General features: G+C 44.1%; 1 protein-coding gene across 11 annotated transcripts in view; it reads left to right on the top strand.

Moving 5' to 3' along the window:
* Window positions 1-673: 673 nt before the first annotated feature.
* Window positions 674-19,495, top strand: part of ST3GAL6 (ST3 beta-galactoside alpha-2,3-sialyltransferase 6) — a 51,885-nt gene continuing 33,063 nt past the window's right edge. For 2 of the 11 annotated variants that reach the window (XM_068696163.1, XM_068696128.1), the window contains exon 1: window positions 9,554-9,684. Coding sequence is in view for 2 of the 11 variants with exons in the window: in XM_068696120.1 (XP_068552221.1) it covers window positions 8,979-9,156 (178 nt within the window). In the remaining 9 variants the exon portion in view is untranslated. Of the gene's footprint in view, window positions 909-8,470; window positions 8,913-8,955; window positions 9,157-9,462; window positions 9,685-19,495 lie in introns of those variants that run through there. The other 9 variants (XM_068696146.1, XM_068696170.1, XM_068696137.1 and 6 more) reach the window with 9 other exon arrangements.

Genomic DNA, 19,495 nt, shown 5'->3' with positions numbered 1-19,495 from the left:
CTTTTAAGGCAAGAAAGAGAGAGGTGAAGCTCACAGGACTTCAAATGATGCCCATTTTGTGGGCAGAGTTTCACCCCAAGTTTTCATGCTCTTGCCTTACATACCATGCTGAGCTAGATAAATGTGCTTTCTAAATCTATCTTCCAGCTAATGAAAGCAAAGTAGCAAATGATGGATTTCTCTAACAAGACTGTGAAACCTCAGTGGCATTATTGTGCTGTAGACAAACGTACACTAGTGAGACTGGTTCCAAGAGGACTCCTAAAATAGGCGCTGAAGATGTAACCTGACCCTGGGCTCTCTGCAGAGCCAGCTGCAGAGGAGGAGAGCTGCAGGCTGCACCTCACTCGGTTAGTTCAAGAGGATGACTGTTAATGGAACAACAGCGGTCTCACTTCTGATCCCATTGTGCTTTCCTAACTGGCAGTGCCATGGCGACTGGAATCCTGCCTCTGAGTGTTCCAGATTCACCTTCACTGCCGAAGGAGCCCACATTTAGTTAAGGGTCAAGGTTAATATGTCTGCAGTGTCATTAGTCATGGTAGAATGTAGTTCAAGCCTGTGCTAAGATCATTGCAGGGGGAAGGGCAGGAAGTGACTGTCTAAACTGCTCAAAAGCTGCTGCCAGTGCTTCCAGCCTTTACACAGTGAGAACTGACTGAGCAGGCAAGACTCCTTAGCTGGGTAAAAGCTGGTTTGAATTACTTGTACAGCACAATTTGGCTAAGTACCACTGAGGACGTCGTCTCTTTATTCAAGACACAGCAACTATAAACTCTTTGTTTTCATTAATTTCAAGTGGATCACCATCATTTTCCTGCTTGTAACACAGATTCAGAGCATGAACAAAAAGAACGTGGAGACAAAGACAGGAGAAGTGTCCTGAGTCCATCTGCCAAGAGAAACAGGTACCCGTGCCAGAGTTGTTTATGCCAATCAGCAAGAAATGAGATGAGCTTCTTCACCACTTCTTCTGCAAGTGGGTTTCCCTGAACCTTGCTCATGATTGTCCTTATGATTTTCCTGTAATTTCCAGTCTCTCTGTGGGAATGATTGCTCATCAGGACTGAAAAGACCAGTGATGTCATCAGAACTGGTTCTCCCACTGCCATAGGCAACTACATGTAACAGGCATGTGGGCATTTAAGTACCCATAAGGGCAGCTGTTTGTTTTTTTTTTTTTTAGGTGCAAGAAAGTAAATTAGCCCCAGGCTCTGATTCCTGGCTGGCAGGCTTAAGTAGACCTTATCCCACAAAGTGACAAAAAGCTAAAGGTATGCCTTTTGAGGGGGAAGGAGCTCCCAAAAAAGGAGGGTACAAGTGTATTCCTAAGAAAAGGGGGAGGTTTTGTCTAGCAAAAGTGAAGGCTACTAGACCTGAGGATGATACTAATGAAATGGAGTTCTTTATGGGAGTGGATGTGAGCAGCAGAGGGAGAGATTTTGCACCAGAAGAGATGTAGTAGTTAGGGACCTAAATGGTTTGAGGCAGGGCTGTGATGGTTTGCATGGCAATTTTTTTGTTCAAAAATTTCCATAAAATATTTCATTTATATACCACCAATTCACCTTGTGCCACAGAGTCCTTACCAATATTTTACAACAAACTTCAGGCTTGTAGAAAAAGGCCAAAGAGACAAACAATAACGTGCCACAGACAGAGAAGCAGAAAGTAGAGCAAGGGTATCACCAAGTTCCCAGGTTTGTGCTATGGCAAGAAATTCATTACATTCACAGCCAGTTTGTACCTCTTTGTTCTTATGCCAGCATTGTTTAGCTGGAGAGGATCACAAGAGGATCACCTGTGAGAGGATCACAAGACAGGCTCTCCATTCTTCACGTAATCCTTCTCTGCATCTTTTTCATAATTGTTTTATTCTTGAATGTGAGAACAAATCATATGCTATGTCCTGGGGGAAACACCAATTTTGTACAATTGTATCAGTTCTTCTCTACCTTTAGTAGAGAAATAGTGTATTTCCTGTGGCATGTTCTCCTTTTCTATGAACAGCTGAAGACTTATTTATTGTTTATTTCAGTAGTCTGTTACGTGTCCCATCCCACTGACTTGGACAAATCTGGCCTTAATCCCATGTATCTCAGTCTCTACACCACAGCTATCTTTGCTGCCCAGCACCGTTTGCCATTTGTGGCTCATAAGAACATCTCTATAGTGTTTTGTTGTTGTTTGTTTGTTTGTTCATTTATTTGGTCCTAGAGTGCTTGCAAGAAGATTTTTCTCTTGCTTGGAATATATACATTGGATAGTTTTTATACCTTTGATTAGATATTTTCCAGCCTTCAAGTCTCTCAGCTCTTCAGTCCAGGTAAATTCACTAATAAATTTCCTTAATCTGACAAAGTTTGCCCTTCTGAAGTCGGAAAAATTAATTACTCACCTATTTCTGCTTGTTTTTCTGTTTAATGTAAATAGAAACAGTTGCTGAGAAATCAGCCCAATGCTATTTTGGATGACCAGCTTTTTTTTTGAATGTATTCATTACTTACTAAGTTGGGGTTGTCTCTTTTAGTCTCATTGACTTCTGTCAGTTGAAGAAATCTGTCAGCTATTGGCCATATGACAAGCTGGGCACAAGTTTATTAATAGAAGCGTTTGTTTCCCAAGTGGTGTCTGGAAAGTTAAAGCTGACCATGGCACAATTCCCAGTAATGTTTCTATAATAACATTTCAGTGACAGACCATTTCTTGCACCTTTATATTTTAGCAGCAGACAAGAAAGGCCACGTTACAATGAGATGTCCAAAGTGAAAACAACCATCCCCCAAAAAACAAAGGCTGTGAACAGGTGGTGTGGGCTGCTGGAAGTGGCACTTCCTGTTCATGTACAATGGGGAATTTTATGGTGAATTAAATGATGATGAGTTAGAAGACAAACAACTTTAAAATAAATTGCAAAGATCATTTGGTGTTTTCCACTAGGCTGGATGAAATGGCTAAATGCTGAAATAAGAATATTGTATTAAGATTACAAATGCCTTGGTTATTGGTCTATTGATCATATTCACATGGGTCAGATCTAGCTCCCTTTTGGAAAAGGAGTTGGGCAGTAGAAGAAAAGTCCTCTCCATTATTATACTTGTGAGTTGAGGACACCACCCCGCCCTTTTCTGCCTTAAGGCTGCTCTCTTCAGCCTAAAGTGCCATGAAAGCAGAACTCCCTCTCCCATGCCACCAGCCCAATTTCCTGTGGTAACTACTGGAGTCGCCTGACCTGTTGCAAGTGGAGACCTTTCAGCCCATAGCAATAGTCATTACCTGGCAGAATCTGCGAGCTAATTCAGTCATGGGAAGAACTGCATTTCAAATTTTCCCAGTTGTTGTACCTACATCCAAGACTTTGAGTGCAGCTTGAGCTCTTAATATAAGGAACATGCAAAGCTCTCTTCTCCTTCTCAGCCCCTGTCCTTCTCTCATCAAAATTTGGCTGCTGTTCAGATACTACAAGGCTTCTAGCAGCTTCTGCCATAGCATTCTTGATTTATCTTGGCTTCCCTAGCTTTCTGAACCTGTTTCTTCTTGGGGTCTATGTCTGTTTGTATCATTTTTATATCCCTGTCTCTTATCCTGAATTGCTACATCATATTTTCTAGCATAAGCCCAATCTGAAGAGTACTTGGAGGAAAAACAAGCACCTGTTCCCAGGTTTTTAGCTCTTGCACACCAGTAAAGAAATCTGGTCTGGTTAAAGAAAAAGGCTGAAAGTGTGAAGATGGGATATCATATATCTGAGAGCTGCAGTAGTTGCCTCTGTGCTTGCAGTAATGAGTAGGCTAAACAGGTGAAGCCAGCACAACACAGGACAGATACCTGGTGATCTGGAGACCAGAATGATAGGCTGTGCAGTGAGGAGCCAGAGGAACAAACAGGGAGGCCTTGGTAAAACTCACGAAGAAGGAAACTGAGCGTTAAGCTGTGCTTACAGTGGGAAGGGCATCTCACATGCTGTCCTCTTCTTGAAACAGCAGACAAGGAACAATGAAACCTGGCATGGTACTGTAGGAATGACAGAGCCATCATAAAAGGCCGTGTATTTCATCTTCCAAAAGCATCTTGTATCAGCGAGCCGAGCATATGAGACCAAGTGGGTAGGGTCCCAGAGGCACAGGCACAAGGACTTCTCACTCCCTCTGAGCTCAGAGCCCGGCTGTGTTTGGCACCAGGGCTGTGCCCTAGCAGCAGACTGCAAATGAGGGTCTCCCACTGCCCTGCTGCCCCCTCGGCTGGGTACTCCCTCCTGTGCCCAACCTCACTTCTCTCCTTCTCCAGGTCTTAACCCATGCCAGATGCTATGGCTGGCATCCTCCGTGAACAGCAGCCCACTGTGTGCCCCCGAGTTAGAGGGAGGGAAGGTGACTGCAATGTCCCCATCAGATGTATGGGAGAGCTGGATCTTGAGAGATCTGCCTCCTGCCAGGGAGGGGAACATCAGCCCTTGTCCTCTGCCCATGAGGGAAGGGCTGCTCTCAGTGCTGTGAAGCTTCAGTTTGGGTTAGCCTTGGATACGTGCAGAGGTGAAGTCATCCTAGTATGTTGGCAACAAGGATGGAGGGGGACAAGTGTGAAACTTCCCCTGAGTTCTCTGTGACAGTGTATTTTAATGGAAACAAGATAACAAATGGGGGAGAGATCTCTGGTTTTTTATGTTGTTCTTGACCTGGTGAAAACGAGTAGCTGCTCAGGATGCATTCTTCTTAATTTTGTAAGCCCTTTCTCCTTCTTCCTGTTTTTCTCCTCTTCAAGTGGGTGTTTCACCTATTCCCTCCTCTGCACACACCCAATGAAGCACTGGGATGGTTAGTGCTTATTGGATAATGTAGTTCTTTAAGAGTTTTGCAAATGCTCTTGCGCATAATGTTATGCCTTGAGGGCTTCATTTTGCTGGGCCAGTCAGGCTTCCTCATGTGCTCAGCACTTCAGATTGCATTGAACTGGGTGACAGGGAGACTGCCACAGCCCACCTGGCTTGCCTCCACAATGTTTCTTGCTGGTTTATGTTTTGTTTGCTTGTATCCTGTCTCCTAGATTTAGTGCAGGATCATGGCACAGCCCAGGATAAAACATTCTGTGCACTTTCCAGAAAAAGCTGTTCCTGTGGACCATGAGAACAGTCACAGCCTAATGCAGGTCTTTGGTTGAACAAGCCTTGAAAAATGACCTCAGACCAGGTGGGGGTCAGGTCTCGTGAACTCGTGGCTAATGCTGTGGATTCTGTTGGGAATTCCTACAAAAACTGCACAGATTTTTTTTTAGACCTCCTGTGGCAGGCTTTATCAAGTTGTCTCCTTGCAAAGAGTCTCTGGCAGAAATACCACAGAGCCACAAGTCAGTGACCAAAGAAGCTGCATGAGGATGAGCGCTTGCCACAGCTTGTGGAGTCAGTGCAGTGGTTATCAGTCCCCTGGCATTTGGGGTGAGGGAACTGAGAGAAACTCTACGACAGAGTTGTACTGAGCCAGATTTTGGAGCTCTGTAACAGATTTGGGCATGTATGGGACTCAGCTCAGGGCTGTTATGATGGTGCAATGCGAAGGAGATCAGTATCAGACCGTAGGTGGGCTGTAAAGCTAGAAAATGAGTGGAGCAGGGATGTTGCGATTGTTTGTATTTCTAGAAATGTATTAATCTCTTGAAGTCATTAACAGAGGGGACAGTTTAATTGCATTTTAACGCTAGGATCAGAAGTGTGTGGTAGACTGTGTGGAGCATTGCACACACAGAGCCAGATTACCAAAATCATCTTGCTTTCTAGATTGCAGGGGAGGAAATCACTTTCATGATGCTGCAACTTTCCATTCTGTTTATTCTGTACTCTCCACAGTTTTGTTTTTCCCATGTTCAACAAGTTTTCATCAATTTTCTGTATTCTTATTTTGTTTTGTTTTTCTCACGTTAGAAGCTGGGGTAGAGTCTGGGTGTAACTTTTTCTCAGTTTAGTAGTGACTCAGGAGGTACATGTTTTCAAGCCCTTAAATATGACTCCATTCTATGTAGATTTGTTTTAGCTATTGCTTTGCATTTAGAGGTTTCTATGGCTTTTCTGTTTGGTTCGGGGAGAGGTTTGTGTCTCAGGAGAGTTGATTTTGAACTGAAATGGCAAAAAAAATTGTTGACTTTTTGGTGACATGCATTGTTTTTGCTTGCAGGAGCATTCATTTGACTTCCTGCTAGTCATCCTTTTCCAAAGCATTTCGAAGGCTATCCATTGTTGTCAAATCATTGCTGATACTGTTTGTGTGCAATGGAATATATCCCAGAGAAGTGATCCTTATACTTTCTGCCAAATAAACGTGCCAGTCTTACAGATCAGTTATTAACTTCTTGTTTGTGCAGATCCTTTTGAGAAAGACTAAGAACTAAATAATGCACTTATTTATTTATTTATTTTCACCACATTCATCATTCAACTTGGCATTTGAATCCATGACTTTAGTTAGATGACAAACACCAGCTTTCATTCTGTTGCTGACCTTGGATAGTTGCAGTTGCCAGAAGCAACTGAAGTGAAAGAACTATTAAGCAACTACATTGTTACGTTATTTGACCAATGCAGATAGATTTCGAGATTTTGCTTTTTTTTTTTTCTTTTTTCCAGATAGAAGTGTTTTCAGATGTCTTATGTGCATTTCTTTTTATTTATCACACACACAACCTTAATGCAGAGGAATCAAACTGTCAGCAACAGGTCTTCTCCTTAGAGCTCTCCATATCCTGTGGACTTCTGATGCAAATGGGATTGCTTGGCTCTTCCTAGAGTTAGATGCATTGTGCAAGACTCCTGGAAAATTGACAAGCACATAATTTACAGCCAGGTGTAAAGTCAAATGACTTCCTCTAAGTCATCAGAGAGAGTCATGATAGGAACACAGCATGTGTCTAATTCACTTCAGAGGCAACGGCAACATGAAGTGGCCTCCGAGCCAGTGGCTCAGCCCCGCTAACAGCACGTTCAGGTTCTTCACCCCCATGTTTTTTCAGCCAGCCCAGGGATCTATGCTATGCTGTTATCAACACCCAAGTTAGGCAGTGTGAAATTAGCTCACGCCCATGAACTCATGCGCAAAAGATGCAGCTGCAGCATACACATCCTGTCTGGAACAGAGACAGGAATAGGATCTGTTTCCTCAAGGTTTCCTATGCGCCTCCGCAGCGAATTGTCCCAGCATCTTGTACTGCAAAAATCTGGCACATCCCTAGAGTAAGTCCATCCTGTGTCCTAAACAAAGGAGGGGCCTCGCAAAAATACAGCAAAGCTAAAACAATGTAATACTGGGCGTGCATAAGGAAAGACTGCCATGAAGCATAAATGCAAGGGGATTGAAGCAGAATCGCTTAACCAATCTGCTGTTTCCTAACTTGTGACTCCTTTGTTGCATAATCCTAATGATTTTTTGAGTTGTTTCTGTGCCTATAATACTGAGGTGAATTGAAGGATAAGGGCAGAAGAGATGAGAGGTGGTAGGAGAAAGATAATAGCAGCATTAGTAAACTAATTTTGGGAGGTAGATATTTTAGCTATGTACTTTGAAGCAGCTTGGTTTTGTAAAGGCCGGGATGTGAAGGGTGAAGACCTGAGGAACTTCTTGGGAGAAAGGGGCAAAAGTATGAAGGTATTTTCAGCTCAAGGCAAGACAAATTACAAAGGGCTGAACTTTGGTTCCCAGCCCAGAACACACTGAAAACCACCACGGTTGGCTACAGACTGGGATAGTCCCTTAAGAACAGACAAACTTTCCCAGCTTTTAAGCTGTGATATTATTACATGTACATATAGGCTGTATAAAATTGCTGCTGGTGGAGTCGTTCCCTGTACTTTTTGAGGCTGACCACAGCAGTGACAGTGGTAGCCACCTAAAAATACACATCCAGAAGCCGTGCTTCCAGTAAAGGAATCATTGTTCTGATCCAGTGCTAACACGTACTGCAAGCGCCCTTAAACACAATACAGAAAAACTTCAGATTAGGAACGTGGAGAATTGTAATGTTGGAAGCAGGAAAGGACAATTAAAATATTTATATGATACAGCCACTGGACAAAATGCAGCACTGATGCATGCAGGGTCCGATTTTAAACCAAGTGGTGTTTTTTTTTTGTTTTGTTTTGTTTTGCATCTCCTTTGTCACTGGTGGAGCTATTAATTTCTTTCTCCAATAGCAACGCTCTGCCCCATGCAGTTGGATGCTGTGGCAAGGGGATGTTTTCCAGGAACCCCATGGCTCTTCCCAGGGCTGGTGACACAGGGTGTGGCCTCCCCGTGCCTCCGGCAGCTGCTCTTCGCCAGGACAGATCCTGCCCTGTTGGCTGCCTCTCAGCTGGGCTTGTTGGGGGGAATCGTTGGAGGCAGGTGCTTGCACTGGGACAGTCCCGCACCCGTGGCTTTCACCTTGCTGGGCTTCTTGTTTTTTAATGTAGTTCAATTTTTTAACCAGTTGCCTTGCCTCCTCTCTTTCCCCAAGCTGCCAATGTGTTTTTCTCAGCTGTTAACTGCCAGAGGGTGACGAGTTGCTGGCTGGGGGCAGGAAGGAGGAGCAGGCACTGCGCTTCCAGCTGGAAGTGGTGAGGGAGGACACGGCAGGGAGATGGAGCAGCGCGGTATTTTCCTTCACTCAAGTCCCTGCTCCCCCGGGAAAGCTTTAATATGAACTGAGGAGGAGTTTCAGTTGACTCGAGCCAAAAAACATCTGCCAAAGTATGCAGCATGCTTCCTTTCACATTTTCTCTTGCAGATGGGGCTCCGCTGAACCCAGCTCTCCTCTTCATCCTCACATAAACAAAACCATACGGAAATAAGGCTTGAATAGCCCTGATAAGAAGCTACAGAAGCTCTTCTACATCTCTGCAGTTTTATCAGTGAGAAGATTCAAAGCTAGAAACTCCGCCCTGTCGACAACTGGTAAGTGAATGCATCTGCTGCATAGAGCATAGCTGGCGTATCTGCTGCCCGGGCTGAGAGGACCTCATGGCTGCTGCCCGAACGCAGGGGACTTGGCACGCAGGCCGTGCTCGTTCCCAGTTTTTCCCACCAGAAAGACGTGGGGCATCGCCTCGCCCCTCTCCTGCGTTATTTTGCTCGGGAAAACTTCCAGCGAAGCTCGTGCACGGGGGCCGCGCGCTTACGGTTTTAAAGCCTCCTTCAGGTACGTGCCGATGGCAGCAGCGAGCAGTGAGTGCGAGAGCCCACACATGCACAGGCGGAGCCGGCTGTCCCGAGCCCTCAAGCCATCACACGGAGCCTGCCTCCACCAAGCCTCCTTGAAAGCAGAGCCGGCCCCGCGGGTGCGCGCCTCCGCCTCGGGGGCGCGCCCCGGGGCTTGCTGCGCGCTCCCCCCCTGCGGCGGCGGCGGGGCGGGGGGAGCCGCCGGCCCGGGGCAGCCCCGCTGCGGAGGGGGGGGAGCGGGCGGAGCGCGGCCCGGCCCGGCCCCGGGGCCCCCCTCGCGGGTGGCCGAGCGCACGGCTAACGGGCAGCGGCGGGGGGAGCCGGGGGAGGCTGCCCCCGGCTGGAGAGCGAGGAGGGAGAGGAGCTGGAGCTGCTGCTGCTGAGCCGCTCCGGGCCGGTAATCCTGCGGGGCTGCGGGGACGTGCGCGCCTCCCGCGGGGGTACCGGGAGGAGGAAAGCGGCTCTGGGAAGGGCTGCGGGCCTGGAGGGAGGAACGAGGGATTGCTAGGTAGGTGCTGCCCGCTGCTAGGCAAAGCCGGTAGGTACCGGCGGTCTGTGCGGGGGGGAGGGAGGGAGGGCAAAGCCTGCAAGTTTTGTGCTGTCTGCTTGCTAAAGCCTCGGGATTATTATTCCGCAGCGGAGTTGGTGTTTCTGTCCTCGTTGCAAACTGGGAGATCTGTTCTGCCGTCCTTTCTCGAGTTAGGATCCCCACTGACGGGAATGGGAACTTTTTTCCTGGAACCAAAGCTCAGCAAAGGCAGTGAGAACCGGTCTGTGTTATGTAGATGTAGAGCTGGCGTTTCCCAGTTGAAACTCTGTTTCTTCGTTTGTTTTGTCCCTCTCTTCTTTACCGGCTTCATGCCAAGCTATTTGTAGATACAACATGGCTACAAAAGTATTTAGAAAGGGCAGCTTTGTAATGGGATGAGATTACTTGTTGCAACCTGACAATTCTCTTAGAGCTAAACTGCATGCAAATTGTGCAGAAAAGCATATAATTTCGAGTGCAGAGAATGCCAGTGTGCTAGAGCTGTCACTCCTAAATTTTAAAAGCTAAGTTCAGAGAGGGCTTGAAGAAAGAGGAAACATGTATGAGTGGGACTTCTTATGGACCCATTTCAGACCAAGGAAATATTACCGGCTGAATAGGTTCTAGAAGTGATATTTTTGAAGGAAAAATATCTTTCTGCCTGTACATAAGATCGCACCAGTGATACGCTTGTTTTTCTTCCCACCTATGTGAAATACATCTGTGGACCTTTCTTTCTGGCTTGATACAGTACCTGAGTCTTCAGCATGTCTGTCTGTCTGTCTGTCTGCTGAGCTGAAGCAGAGACAGGTTAAGCCACTCTTCAAGCTTACGGCTCTTTATTAAAGCGACGGTATTAAGGGTGGGTAGGTCCCATGGTCTCCCTGAGGGTCTTCCTGGCCATATGAGATTTCTTCTGCCGATGGGATGTACGAATCATCCCCTGAGACTCTTAGTGCCCAAATACTCCTCTGTTGAAGGCAGGAGGAAAGCTGCTTTAGGTAAGCAGTTACCTGGTGGGGAATTGCCTGTGGGAGCAGCTGTGGAGTGTGTAGGCGGGACAGCGAGGCCTGAAAGCTGTCAGAGAGATCTCAGCTGCGCGAGTACTAGGTTGTAGAGGTGTAGGGGAATAGGTGACTTATGGTGTTTGGCTCGACAAGGTGGTTGGCGAGACATGAGTTTGATGTGTATCTTGTTAGATAAAGGCTTCAGAAGTTACGTATGGGTGTTGCCTCACAGAGAAGGGAACACAGTGAATGATCTCATTCACATCAGCAAGTCCTTGAGGTGCTCCTTGTCCGCTTTCTTTTCAGAGGTCTGAAAAGTTACAGGCAGAGATGGTTTTAAAAGATTTTGTTTCATCACTTTCTTCTTTGTGTGGCTGGTTTTGGATGGAAGATGGCAGGGAGTGGGATTTTTTTTTATTATTTTTTTTGGATAGTTTCTTAGTGCTATTAATATTCTTATCCTGGGCTCATTTTTCTGCATATACCGTGGTTAGTGTGTCTCAGTAAAGGTTTGATCTGTCTTCCCCAGACAGGTTTATAAGAACTCTCTCAAGCCTGCCTTGGCTGAGATGTGGCTGTCTGCTTCTTGCACGTAGCTTTGTGTGCTGCCGGGTGTTCAGGTTCAAATATTTTGGCCTGGAAGAGGACACAGCCAGGTGGGTTGCTTGAAGATGTAACTTGAAGACTGCCCTGAGTGTCCATGAGGCAGACCCCACCATTGTCTCAAAGGCATCTGTAAGGAAAAACTTTATTTTCCCCAATACAGCTTGTAGCACAGAATGTTGTTTTGTTCATCTTTGTGTCTTAAGATTCAGGTTATTTTACGTATAAAAGTTTGTTCATACTGTGTGTGAGTGTATGGTGAGATATTCTACTGCAGCTCTGTAGTTAAGGGCATTTTAGGAACAGGCTCAAGCTTGCTTGAAATACTGCTTCAGATATATCTTCTTACAGATGCTTACAAAGTCTTAACTAAACAAGTTGAAATATACACCATGTTTTCTAGGAGAAGTTTAATTTTTCAAGCTTGGAAAACTCATTTGACATTCATTTGAGTTACGTTCATTTTTGCTAGACTTACTGAGAAACTAGTAAAGAATACTGGGAAATCATTTTATGGGGAAACAGCGTAGAGGGGTTTTTGGTCTTTTTCAGAGTTTCTATTTTCTGCTCTTTACTTAAAAGGGCAAGAGCTTGGTAGCAGAACAAAAGAAAAAAACACACAACCTTCAACTTCCCCATTAATCCACTTTTTTTCTGCTTCCAATTTTGTAATCTTACATATGACTAATTCTCTACCTATTTGTAGTCTCCAGGGGAAATTACGATAGAACTTTTTCTTTTTTCTTTCTTTTTTTTCTTTCTTTTTTTTTTTTTTCCTCCTTTGGTGTGTGAACTTCTTTAAATGCTAACTCTTCATCTCTTATCCTACAGATGATCATAAAACCTTTAGCTTTTCGTGATAGATGTTCCGGTTGTAAGGAAAATGTGATGTGCAAGCTGTTGTTGCCACTGAAAATCATCTTTTAGTATCGAAATTCATCTGCTTTCACTTTGCAGTTCAGTCTTTTAATTGTTGCTATCAGAAGCTGAGAAGTTCTAACTAAGAAGCGGAAAAGTGACAGGCAGCACTACACTAGCTAGTGTGTGCTGTTAAAAATAGGAACACAGGTCTTGCTTGAAGTATCAGCATCTTTTGAAAACTTCATTGAATAAATATAGGTGCAGAGTGGTCAAAACACCTCGCAGTAATGCAGATGTATGTGTTGTCTTAAAATATCACATCCTCTTTAAAGTTTATTTTGGTAGGGTGAGGTAGCTCTTCAGTGTTCAGAAGAAAGTCAATATTCATGCTTAAGGGCAAAATTGAAACCTTGCTGTCTCAACAGGAAGACCCTTCTCATTTGCTCTGTTGCAATGCTGTATTTCTAAGTGTCCTCTGGATAATGCCCAAAGTCTGCATGTAACTGTTTGTGTTACTTCCACTCCCAGCCCCAGCAGCAGCAGTAAAACTGGAGCGCATTGTGCTGGAGCTATTCTTTACATTCCTGCATCTGTGGGGAGCCAGGAGGAGCAAGGCAAAAACGTGAATAGCCCCCACTTGCCCTGGCTGGGAAGGGAAGGCTGGAAAACTTGAGAAGCCACAAAGCTGATCCTCCCTCCTGTTGGAAGAGCAGGAATGGAGTAATGCAGGGACTGGTTTTTAAGACCAAAAAGGAGTGAAATTCTGACTTAATCAGCGAAGCTCTCCTTAACATCTGTTGATTCACAGTGCAAATTTCCATTTCCTTAGCAGAAATATTGCTTTCTTTTGGGCCACAAGCCAGCAGAAAGCTGTATTTGTGAAGTGGGTGGCTAACAGTCTTAGATTTCCACAGGCTCTTCAACTCACTTTTAAAACAACAGTTTCTCTGCCTTGAGAGTACAAGATGGAAATGCTAAAATAAAGATCAGAGCTGAGAAAAGCTCTTTGTTATACTGAAGCTTCCCAAGCACAATGGTGCTTCTTTTTTTCACTACTGCTTTCAGGATCCTGTGGCCAGAAATGAAATGAGAATGGCATGAGGGGCATGTTGCTGCCTTAACCAGAGTGCTAGGAGAGGTAGGCAGTGGAAATACGCATACCTAATGGCCATTTAACAGTGAATACAAGGTGTGTGCATGGAATATCGTGTGGGGTTGGGGAGGAGGAGTCCCTTTTCCAGGGTTAGAAAGGAATTGACGTGTTTCTACCATTGTCTTCTTTTTCTCTTTTCCAACATAAGTGTTAACTTAAATAGCTCCCTCACATTTTGCTGTTCTGTGTTGCACTGGCAGTTGGTGACTTGTGTGGGGGAAATGATCTATTTAGGGAAAGGGAAGCACCCTATTACAAAGCAAGGGGCACTGCAGAGAAAGAACTTGTGTTTTTTTTCCCTGCAATGAGAAAAGGGGAAGGTGCTTGGCCACTTAAGAACTGCTGTTGCTGAATGAAACCACAAATTTATTCATCTTTTTCCAGTCAAAATAGGTATTTCCTGTTTCTCTGAAGTTCTTGAACCTGCTTGTCTACGTCCTCCACCAATGTCATGTCTGAGCACCCTGGAAACGCTATCACCTTGATCTTCACAGTGCTTTGGGTAGTCTGAAATCAATGTGTAGAGCTGAGACCAGGAGCAGGGTTAGTAGCGTAGATGGGAGATACCCTGTAGGGTTTGTTTGAACATAAAATTTGCACAAGATTAAATGGAGGCATAATATTAAATCCAACTGATGAAGCGCCAGAACAAGTTAGGATTTGTCCATATTGGTGAATGTGTACGAGGCTCACTAGCATGTGGTAGCTAGTCTTGATCATGCCCTGTGCATAGGCAAGTTACTCTTTTCTCATTCAGTTAGCTGGGAAAAGGCAGTTTTCCACTGGAAACAGTTAAAGGGAAAAAAAAAAAAAAAAACTACAGCTAGCTCTGCTTGCCCAAATGTTTTGCAATATTTAATGAGACAGGGTGACAGTTACTTGCCTCAGCTGGGAATCTGGAAGGCTGTAAAGGGCTTTCCTTCTCACCCACCTCCCCCAATTTTATAACTGCCCATGGCAATTTTAATCCCCAGTTCACAGAGGGACTCGGGACTGTGTCAGTAGTGAAGTGCCGCATGGTTCAGCAGCTCTGATGTAGCAGTACTGCTTCAGTCTCCTTTGGTGAGCATCCTCTCCTTTCCCTGCCCCAATTCCCAAGCACTGATGTTGGCAGGTCCATAAAAGAATACTAAAGCAGGAGGGCAGGGATGTATCCTCCAGCTCCTCTACTGAACAGTTCTTGATGCTGTGTGTGTACAAGGGAAATCAACCACAAAGTGTCCACTATGTGCTCTCCCTAAATAGCATCTCCCATTGTTGCTGGAGACAGACTAGTGGGCTGGACGGACATCAGTGTGACGTAGCAGGGCTGTTATCATGTGTATCCTCCTCAGCACGAGCTGAGCAGCACAGGCTAGGATAGACTGGATTCTGACTAGCCAAATGGTTAAAATACTGGTCAGTGTAAATACCATTTGTACAGTTTCTTAAGATTGACTTATTCTTGCAAAACATATTAAGAAATTACTGTTACTTCATCTTAATTGGAGCAATTTAAATTAAATAGCTATTTTCATTCCTTCTAAGCTAATGGCATGCTGTAGTTTGTTTTCAACTAGGGACATTGGTTCTTAGATGGTTTTGTATTATTTTAAAGATTTCTAATTTAGAAATCGAACATGAGTCTTATTCTTCAGATTTCCCAGGGAGGTTTTCTTACAAACGCTGGCTAGTATCAAAGTGATTTTTTTTTTTTTTTTGAAGTTGAGTGACTGAAGTCAGCTAATGCTACTTATTAAGTGGCTAAAAAGGATATTTTAAATATTTAAACATTTAAAAGGTTTAACTTCAGGCAACACAGTTGAGGAAATTCGGACATTTATATGTTTGTGCAAGGCTTTTCAAAATTTTAGCAATTTTTTAATGGCCAGAGGCTGTTATAGTATCTCTGCAATGCAATTATGTGACAAGCAGAAATAATGAAGCTGAGTTTCTGATGACTTTCTGCGTGTAGACTTTCTGATGTTTAATGAAAGACGAGCTTATGGGGTTTCTTTCTTCTACCCGGCTGCCTACTTATTTTTGCAAAACTTGCAGAGGTCTCAAATACATTAAGTTCTTAATCTCCTGTCAGATTTGACTAAAATTAGCCAAAGGGGTTCGAGAGTTGTATGGGGAAGGAAAGAAAGGGCAGGCACATCTGTACATACAGTGTACGATTGCATAAATTTCACTTCATGCTCAAAACATGTGCAATATAACAGAACAAAGAGCCTTTTACTGCATTTCATGCTCTAATGACGCCCTGCATCGTCTGCTACGTTGCATTGAATAGCCATCTAATAGGATGTGGTGGTGCTGGAGGCCGGGCTGGATTTGGTGTGCTCGGGGTAGCAAGGAAAAGATGCCAGCGGGCAACACAGCGGGTCCTGCTTGCAGCGTGCCTTGCTCTAGAGAACTTCCAGTTTTATGCTGAAGCAAACATCAGGCTTCACATTATATCCCTGCAGCAGTGCAGACAGTTGGGTTATAGGGGAGCGGATCTGTGCTGCAAAAGAAGTCTGTCACCCTGCTGTGACTCAGGAAGGCGAGCTGCTTGTTGTCTCAGGGCTTACCTGTTACTCGCTTATCTTCACTAAGAGACACTGCACATACAACCCTGGGCATATCCGATGCTTAGCAAAGATCAGGCAGGGGAGAACAGCTAATGTGTATAAAAGCACAGGAGACTCACGAGGAAACTTATATTCTTGTTGTTTTTTGTTTTTTTCTTTCTTCCGTTTAACCACTATTGAAACTGAGAATCAAATGGCAAAAATAGACACTGCTTCACCTGCAGCAAGCCAGACCAGGCTGAGAACGTAACAAGTGAAAGTGATGCCAGGAACGGATGATTTGCAGCAGATGAAGCTCTCTGAAGGACTGGGCTGTATGGAGCATGGGGTTGTGTGTCTGCAGCGAGTCCCTGCCAGGAGCACTACCCACTGGCCCCCAGCTCACACTTTGTTGCTCTTGGTGGGGCTCATTGGTGTTTTGGCCGCTGTGGGACAGCTTCTCTGGGAGGGCTGCGAGGACGTAGAAGTGGATGGGTAGGGTGAAATGCACCTCCGACTTCCTGCAGCTCTAGGGGTGACTCTCTTCAAAAACAAACATCCCAAACAGTGATACATCAGTTCTCAGTTTTCAGTAGGGAAGTGGGTGGTGTTAACCTTTGGTGAGGTTTGAGGTCTGAAAGCCTGAAATGGGAAGACAAGAATCTCTGTGTAGCACAGAGAAAAAACATATAAGCTTTCCCAGCATTCCCTAGTGACTAATTTAGGCAGCTTTCCTGTCAGACAGATGGCAGTTGAAGATTACCATCAGACATAATTAGCTTTCCTTATGTATAGCCAGGGAAACTAAGGTGCATAATTCAGGGCAGTGAATTTCAGTATAGGCCAAATGCCCCTGAAAGTTATCACTGCAGTATGGGCTCTTGTGGTCTCATTTTATAGCTCTGCATCATTGTAATTCTGACAGAAACATGTAAATGAACTTATGCAAACTATTCTGTAAGGAACTGAATTCCTGTATAACAACTAACACAGTTGTGCTGTGAAGGATTCCAGTTCTGGTTTTGTGTCTTTTAGCCTGCACCTTTGCCCTGTTTTCTTCGCTGTGAATTTGATTTCAGTTTTGTCTCAGGAAATACACAATGATGCTTCCAGCTCAGATAGAGCTACATCTTCTTTGGAAGCTTGTTAGCTTACAAAAAAAACACAAAACATACAAAACATAAAACAACAAAACCCAACAATAACAGAAACTTTAAAAAATTATTTACTTATTTTAAATAGTAAAGAATGCAGTAAGATGTGAATGGATTTTACTCTGAGATGTAAACTTATTGGCATTTTTTCCCATTCAGAGAATGTAGGACTGCATTCTGTGTTACATGTTCTTCAGTACTGTGTCTTTCAACTGTTTGGTGTCTGTTAGCTCTGGAAATCCTCAGGGCAAGTACTGTTTGGATATTGTATGTGGTAGTTTTTCCTGTGTACATATTTAAGAAATGAAACAAAGCACCTAAAGCCTTTAGGGGCTCTTCTGCTACCTGTACAACAGTTCTTTGTTAGCTCAAAAACACTTTACACCCACAAAGCATTCTCAGCTGTGAAGTTGCTCATTAGAGCTTTTCTTATCCTGTTTTTTGGTTGTTGTTGTAAATAATATTTTTGAGCTTTAGTGCCAAGAGAATGAAACTACGTGTAGTGAAGGCTTTTGAAAACAAACTTAATACAGTACTTGGGCTTTTCTAATTTTGCAATGTCTGTTTGGATTTAGCTTTCTTATAGTAGTTAGCTGTTACAGTGATTAACTTTCATGACCCAGAGGCAATGTGAATGTATTTGTCGTGGCGCTGAGTTAAGAGCACTAATGTTATCAGAGAAGTTGCTGAAACTGTTGGTGTCCTGCAACTTACTTCTAAGCTGGCAGAGTCCTTGCCAGCTTCCAAGACTTGCCAGCAGTATGGGGTGAGTGCCACCACTTATCTCCATTCCACCCCCTCCCCTAAATTAATTTAGCTTTACACTTTTCACTGACTTGTTTTGCTACATTCCTGAGGATCTCTGAGCTCTCTGTTGGCACATGTGTACCATGAAAGATTGACTTGCCAAATCTGCTTTTAAGGGTAAATGCCATCTCAAGCAGCTAGTTTTTGGTGGTGGTGAGTGGGTGTGCATGCGGTGTGTGTGTGTTTTAAAGCAGTTGGGGCAAGACTGAAAGCAACAAAGCAAAAACTAGTGAATGTAGCGTGCTTAGGGCTCTGACTACAGGCATCCTTTGCGTGTTATTTCATTGAAAATTAAGCTGTTCAGTTTTGTGTGCTGGTACGAGTATGTTCACCGAAGAACAAGTGTATGAGTTCACCTATTTGCTGGCTCATTTAATCCACACAAACCTGTATAACGTAACTTCCCCAAACTGACTGGTAGATTTATTTGCATAATTCCAAGTCATTCTTGTGAGAGTTGAGGTTAAATCACTAACTCCAAATCAGCTGTAGCTGGATGTTTTAGATATCCTAGGTGTTATATTAGAAGACAAAGTGTGCCTTGTTTTAAAGTGAACTTAAGGCCATGGGTGAATGTGCACATGTAATACAGATAAAAGTCTCTGACTGGACCTTCTTTGTTTAAATTGACCATGTTTCTGGGAAAAATCTGGTGAGCTGATACGTTTTGTAACTGAACTGTTTTGAAATGTGACTAATTTGGCTATTTCCAGCCTCTTTTTCTTCCACCTCTTCTGATGTCTTTTATCTGGGAAACCCAAGAAGGATTGTTCGCTTGACCTCCAGCCTCTGACTCTGCAGGCATTCATGGACAAAGACTAGTGGGTGTGAATGAGCAAAGTGATGCTGCAGTGGGGTGTGTATTTGTTAATCGTTTTCTCAAGCATTATGTAGTATGTGTCTTTCTTGTTTGAGAGAAACTGGAGAAGCAAAACAACCCAAGACTATGATGCTCTATTTCTTCAGGCAGAGCAGCTGCCTTAAGTTGACAGAAACCTCAGTTTTGCACGTCAAGGTATGAGAAAAGGACTTGAACTCTGACCCCCAGAACATGTTGCAAAGCTTGTTTATATTCCAGTCTTTCTGGAAGAGGAGCTGAAGGGAGAGGGGAAAGATGGGCTAAAAAAGTAAAGTGTTGGCCCCGCAGTATGTGGGAGGAGCCTGCGTGGACTTAAAGCACACATTCTCTGTGCATTTTGTTCTATTGTGCACGTGTTGGTGCCTGCTGACACTTACAATGTGTAATATATAAAGAGGAGTCTGGCTAAAGCTTTAAATGTTAATTCAGGAGAGTACAACAGGTCTGGAGGAAATCTTTCAGTTAAGGCTGTCTTACCGAATTTGGTGGTGGTGTGTTTGTTGTTGTTGTTCGTTTGTTTTTAGATGCAGTTTGAGCTGAATTTGTAGTGTTTGTGTTGATTAAAGCTTTGGGAGTCAAGGAAAGAGAACTATCTGCTTAGCTTATACCTGCTTTGGTCTTTGCATGCCTAAGTTAGATTTTGACAGAACCCAGAGTAACTGCACTGCAGCTCTGTTGCTGGGTGTGGGAATAAGTGCTGGTCTGTGTTCAAATGCATAGGAGGAATGTATTTAAAAGAAAAAAGAAAAAAGTAAAGTGTGTTGGAGGGAGGCCTGTGGAGGAACAGGATAGGCAAAGCATATGAAAATGTC

The sequence above is a fragment of the Anas acuta genome, chromosome 1, assembly GCF_963932015.1.
Source record: "Anas acuta chromosome 1, bAnaAcu1.1, whole genome shotgun sequence".
Taxonomy (NCBI): domain Eukaryota; kingdom Metazoa; phylum Chordata; class Aves; order Anseriformes; family Anatidae; genus Anas; species Anas acuta.
This window is presented reverse-complemented; position numbering and strand designations above follow the sequence as displayed.